This window comes from Limulus polyphemus, unplaced genomic scaffold (genome assembly GCF_000517525.1).
Source record: "Limulus polyphemus unplaced genomic scaffold, Limulus_polyphemus-2.1.2 Scaffold317, whole genome shotgun sequence".
Classification (NCBI taxonomy): domain Eukaryota; kingdom Metazoa; phylum Arthropoda; class Merostomata; order Xiphosura; family Limulidae; genus Limulus; species Limulus polyphemus.
This window is the reverse complement of record NW_013665927.1, coordinates 211,614-217,845: the sequence shown is the minus strand read 5'-3', so window position 1 is coordinate 217,845 and position 6,232 is coordinate 211,614. Positions and strand designations below refer to the sequence as shown.

General features: G+C 34.1%; 1 protein-coding gene across 3 annotated transcripts in view; it reads left to right on the top strand.

Annotated features, from left to right (window-relative positions):
* LOC106457325 overlaps positions 1-6,232 on the top strand; it is a 105,080-nt gene that overhangs the window by 85,044 nt on the left and 13,804 nt on the right. For all 3 annotated transcript variants that reach the window (XM_022383198.1, XM_022383197.1, XM_022383196.1), the window contains exon 4: positions 5,189-5,322. In XM_022383198.1, coding sequence (XP_022238906.1) covers positions 5,189-5,322 — 134 coding nt within the window. The remainder of the gene's footprint in view (positions 1-5,188; positions 5,323-6,232) is intronic.

The following is a 6,232-nucleotide window of genomic DNA, read 5'->3' as shown; positions in this document are numbered from 1 at the left end:
CTCTCGTGTAGCTTTGCGCGAAATTCTAAACAAACAAACTGTTACCACCAAAATAAAATCGAAGATTGGGACCATAGGTTGCGGGTTAACAAATCCCACTATTTGATTAGAGTAGTCAACGATTTGGCCATGGATGCTATTGACTATCTGTCTTACCTCCAGTCTGTCACTTCAAAATTAGGGACGGCTAGCGCGGGTAGCCCTCGAGTAGCTTTGCAAGAAATTCTAAACAAACAAACTGTTACCACCAAAATAAAATCGAAGGTTGGGACCATAGGTTGCGGGTTAACAAATCCCACTATTTGATTAGAGTAGTCAACGATTTGGCCATGGATGCTATTGACTATCTGTCTTACCTCCAGTCTGTCACTTCAAAATTAGGGACGGCTAGCGCGGATAGCCCTCGAGTAGCTTTGCAAGAAATTCAACAAAAACAAAGCTAAGAATGCAAACAGATAACTGTTTGTTGATAAAATGTTTTAATTACAGATTTTCTAATCCTTTCTATATGAAAGATATAAAATCCTTTAAAGTATTTAAGTAAAGAAACGATTAAAATTCATCTGATCCAAAGAGGAGTCATATTTTTCTTGTATACTTTATTAGACAGTTCGTGGCATCCGAATCGACGATTATAGCGGTAGGTAGTATGCTCTTTAAACTTCCTTTAAAAAATACTGTCAGAAAACAACATTTCATTTGAGATTGTGGCTCGTTTCGTCTTTATGTTTTGTTTTTTCATCTCCATCTGTCAAGGTGTTCCAGAGATAATCGAGTAGAGAGAAAGACAGTAAAACTCGTTTGGGTTTTGGCGTGTTCTGATTGAATGGAACTGCCATGGTTGTCTATGCGAGATTACACGGGTTTGTCATTCTTTTTCTTTGTGTAACATTTCTTCAAAATACGAAAAAAAAAATCAGGTAATCTAGCAAAATACTGGAAAAGGCAGTTCTATTTTAGGTGGTTTAGATACATACAAATTCTCTACTGATGTAATATATTTTTAAATCACTCTTTTCGATATCATTGTTTAGTTAGTTTGTTTGTAGTTAAGCACAAAGCTACACAAAGTGCTATCTGTGTTCTGCCCATCACGAGTATCGAAACCCGGTTTCTAGCGTTGTAAGTCCATAGACATGCCGCTGTGCCATTGGGGGGCTTATTCGAACCTGGTTTATCATTTGTTTATAGGTAATGTTGCTTTTATAAATTCTCTAATTAAATTTGTTTGATTTAATATTATTAAGTCTTGAGTAGTAAGATCTACAACACGAAACAATTAAAGGATAATTGGTATTTATGATATTTTAACCATAATATTTTCAATCATCTCCTTCAGTTTATTTTTATGTATCTTATATTATATCCGTCACGTGATTTGAAAGGCAAATTATTATTAATCGAACTTACGCTCGTAAATGGACATGTTATAGCTTTCACTTCAATATGGAGTGTGGTCGTCCTGAACAGAAAGGGCAGCCTTGCACCGACGTTGCGTGTTTAAAATCAGAGCGGCGTTGATGACATCTAGGCCAAGAAGTGCCCTTGATCTATCCTCTGAAGAGCTATTTCCAATGCGTGTCTAATGTCTGGAGTCACTTGATGGAACTCAACACCACTTCCATGAACACCCCATACGCGTGTAATCAGAATGGAGTCCGGTGAGTGTGCAGACCTCTTCATTCGTCCAATCTCCTATTCTTCAAGAAATATGTCATCAAGTTTAGCAGATTGTGGAGGGGTAGCGTTATCATCGAATATCCTGATGTCAAGGACAATTTCACCAACATATGTTAATACAAAAGGTCGTACGATGAGATCCCTATAATGTGTGACATTAATTGTACCAATTACGCACGATGGAATGGTCAATATGTCTGTCAATACTTATTCTGGTCAAATCATACGTCTACCACCGCCATATGTGTCACGCTCCTACTTTAAACTGACGTTGGATCTGATTCCAGATTATCTTCAAATGAGTATACGCTTTTTATCTAGCTAAAAGTGAACGCTAATCTTGTGTAAAAATGTATCCTACTATTGCGTTGAGCTAGTATCGAGTGACATGGTAATCTTTTTGTGTTTTAAGTGATGGTATATGCCTTTCTTAGTTGTCCGAGTAATGTTACTATTGGATTGAGCAGTTACACATTCTGATATCGACACTTCTAGGACTATGTCCAACTACCTGTTATGATTGGCTAACATCCAATTGTCTGATGGCTTCCCACACGAGAGAGAAACACAAATGTCTTTTTACAGATAATTTGGAACATTTCGAACACTGTGATTCATTTTCAAGAGATAAATGATATAAAATTGTTTACAGAATTATGTTTCTGGCTATAATAAATGACGAATCATTTGTATTTCAGATGACATGACTGATTATAAGATGCCTAATTTGCATAACAATGAAATTAGGAGGGCGATTACCACTACTTTATAACATTGTTTTTACCCTATCATGCCTATAACTTTACAAGTGCAGATTATTTTAAACTGTTTTTGCATTGTAGCTTCCAAAGTAACAATTAACACTTAGTAAGGACAAACCAAGTTTCTAAAAACCCTGAACTTGATGTTCGATATAGACCTAGCATATATAAAAGACTTATTCTCAAAAATATTTTTATTAATAAAATCGACTATACACGGTGTCTAAACCTAATCCTTAAATTCGCATATAATCTTTTCTTTGTCTATTCAGTTCTCTTGTTGGACAACAATCTAAAAATAATCAAACCAGTTTTGATCTTGATCTTGTACAAAGATCTAGAACAAAGACTCGTTGCAATGCTTTAAAAACTCTTTATAAATTGGAAAAATAGTGTTAATGTCATTTAATGATGAATTGGGTAGATTAACACTTAGTTGCCCTAGAGCTGCATACTATATCTTTTTAAATGTTCAACTCTTTCAGATTAATGTGTGAATATATGTAAACAGCACATGACTATTGCACATAGACTGAGAAATAACCAATAAACTTCAGTGCTGCTAAATCAAACTTTATCTTCACAGAAGAAATCGAAGTGTTCAGGCAACTAACATTCCAATTAATCTTTCAACTAACCTTCCAACTAACCCTTATATTATCAGTTTTTAAGTGATACTAAAAATTGCCCCCTAAATCAGAAGCCTAAATTTAGCTATATGACTAAAAAAAGCTATACGTGGCTATTTCAACGCATATGTTTTTACAGTAATAAAAATGATCAAATACATTAAACTATGATAAAACTGTTCAAGTCAATCTTTCCTGCAAGAAGCATGACGTATAACATATTTCATTACGATTTTTAAGCCTAACACAATGCCTGCTTAAAGATTTTCAATATCCAAAGGATGCAAAAGCTCTGCTTTAATTGTTTTTACCTTCGTCCTCTACAAATTTGAAACTATTTGCTGCTTAAAGTGTAATAGACGAAAAAGAAAGTACGGAGCAAGTGATGACGTTTCTTATAATAAAGTGTCATATTTCCGTAGTTTGGCATGTTACCCAGTATTCTTATTTTTTTTTCTGTGTCCGCCTATAAGATAAATACACCACACTTCGTAATGGATGGCTTTTAGCAGCGGGAATACAAGGTGAAAAAAAAAGCAGCTTCGATTTTACTGTGGTCAATATCTTCATAAGACGGCAGTGCTTCAGAATCTAACGTCTGTCATTGTATGTGGAAACAGAGGTTTATTCGATATTAAAAAAAAAATCGACAAATTCACTCGCAAAGTGCAATTACTCCAGCCCTCTGTTACTAAATTTCACCACCGCTTATTAAATTCACCATTATCTGTTATGATTCTCTGCCGGATGGTTTCATTTTATTTGAATACATTATCTATTGTTTAAAAAAACAACAACAAAAAACGTGTTACAGTTTCGAGCTAACACACGAAAACATTTTGGACCAAATTAGACTTTCAATTATAATGAACGTAGAGAATATATATATTTTTTATACATGTATTAATCAAATGTGACATATTCAGCTAAATTCTGAACGTAATGAATTCCACAGTAATACTTCAGTTAAAACGTCCACGCGTGTGTGGCTGAAATACTGTAGTGTCATTTGACATATTTTTTTTAATACTCTCCAATAATAATATAAACTTGTTACACTAAAACTTTTGATTTATGAAAGTTCTGCCAAAGTAGAATGCTAAATGACTTAGCAATAACTCACTAATAATACTTCAGTGTATTTGAATACAAGTAATGTAATGTAAAGATGTTTACAGAGAAGTATTGGCTTGAAAAGTTTGGTAATTCTGAGAATGGAACGAGAAGCACGTTTACAAATCTCTTTCGATAGAAAGAGATTAACTGGTCTTTTCGGTTGAAAAACTTATCAGGAAACACACGAGTTGAGGTTTACCTAGAACTCTGTTCTTAAACTAAGCCTACGAAACTTCCTTTCATTGTGTGGCAAAGTAACCAACATCTAGGACAATGTTTTTCTATTATCGTGAAAAATGAGCGTCCGAGCTCAAACGTACGTCTAAGCGTGACTATGTACTTCGAACGGTAAACGTACGTCTAAGTATGACTATGTACAATAAACGTACGTCTAAGTATGACTATGTACAATAAACGTACGTTTAAGCGTGACTATGTACTTCGAACGGTAAACGTACGTCTAAGTATGACTATGTACAATAAACGTACGACTAAGTGCGACTTCTACACACACACATGTAAAAGGGAGAGGTTGGGCTTCTTGGCTGTGGAGATTAATAAGGAAGTATAAGAACCAGATATGATGTCAAAGTCGTAACTTCGGTTTTTTTTATTTACTACTGATAATGGTATTATATATATTAATATCGTGTAGTGGGAAACTAGGTTGGTAATAAGTCGTAAAAGTGTTAAAAACAATACTTGAGAGATGTTTATGTTAACTTCACATAATCCTGAAAGCCCAACTTCAACCAGTAGTATATATATATATATGTGTGTGTTATTTTTCTCTCCACTGACACCAAAAACTAAATTATGACTATCTTTGTGTTCTTCTTTCTATAAACAAGACCATAGTAGTGCATTTCTCCATTTTCTCCATTTGAAAGCTAGAATGCAGAGATGTAGCGTTCTTGTTCGTGTGTTTCGAAGAGTTACTTAGTGCACTTGTGTTGCTAAATTTTTCATGCTAATTGTTTAAAATTTCCATCTGTTTTACAGTGTTGCCAGAGGGGAAACCCATAATTGATGGAATAGACCGAATGTATGACATTGGTGAGTATGTAAACCTGACCTGTAAATCTAGACCATCGAAACCAGTAGCAGTGTTGTCCTGGTCAATAAATGGTCAGCCGGTGAGTAAGCTATTTTTTCTTGATATTCAGTATTATTTTGAAATGTGGACAGTGAACGGCAGCAATATACTGAAAAGTAGCTAACAAACAGGTATTTAGTATCAGACTAATAGACAACTATTTGGTTACGCAGTAAACCGGAACATGTTCCATACGGAAATACATAAAAATGAGGACAGCAAGACGTAAAAATACACTGAAACGTAGCTAATAAACAGATAATTAATATTACACTAATACACAAATATTTGGTTACGTAGTAAATCGGAATATGTTCCATACAGAAATACACAAAATTATGGACAGTGAGCAGCAGTAAATACACTAAGGGGTAGATAACAAACAGGTATTTAGTATCAGATTAATACACTAATATTTGGTTACGCAGTAAACCGGAACATGTTCCATACAGAAATACATAAAACTGAGGACAGCAAGACGTAAAAATACACTGAAACGTAGCTAATAAACAGATAATTAATATCACACTAATACACAAATATTTGAATATTTGGTTACGTAGTAAATCGGAATATGTCCCATACAGAAATACACAAAATTATGGACAGTGAACAGCAACAAATACACTAAGGGGTAGAGAACAAACAGATATTTGGTATCACACTAACAGACAAATATGTGGTTACGAAGTATACCGGTATTTACGTTCCATACAGGAATACGCTAAAATTATGGACAGTGAATTGGTAATAAGTATTCACAGAGCAATGCACTAAAATGTGAAGAGTAATCTGACGTATTTCTTTTAAAAAAACTGTAGATAAATAAATATATATTCAATATTTCCACAATATGTTTTAAGTGTGTACAGTGTATTGATATTAAGTATTTATACAGCAATGCACTTTACTGTAGATAGTAAATTACCATTTATTATTCACAAAAGTAA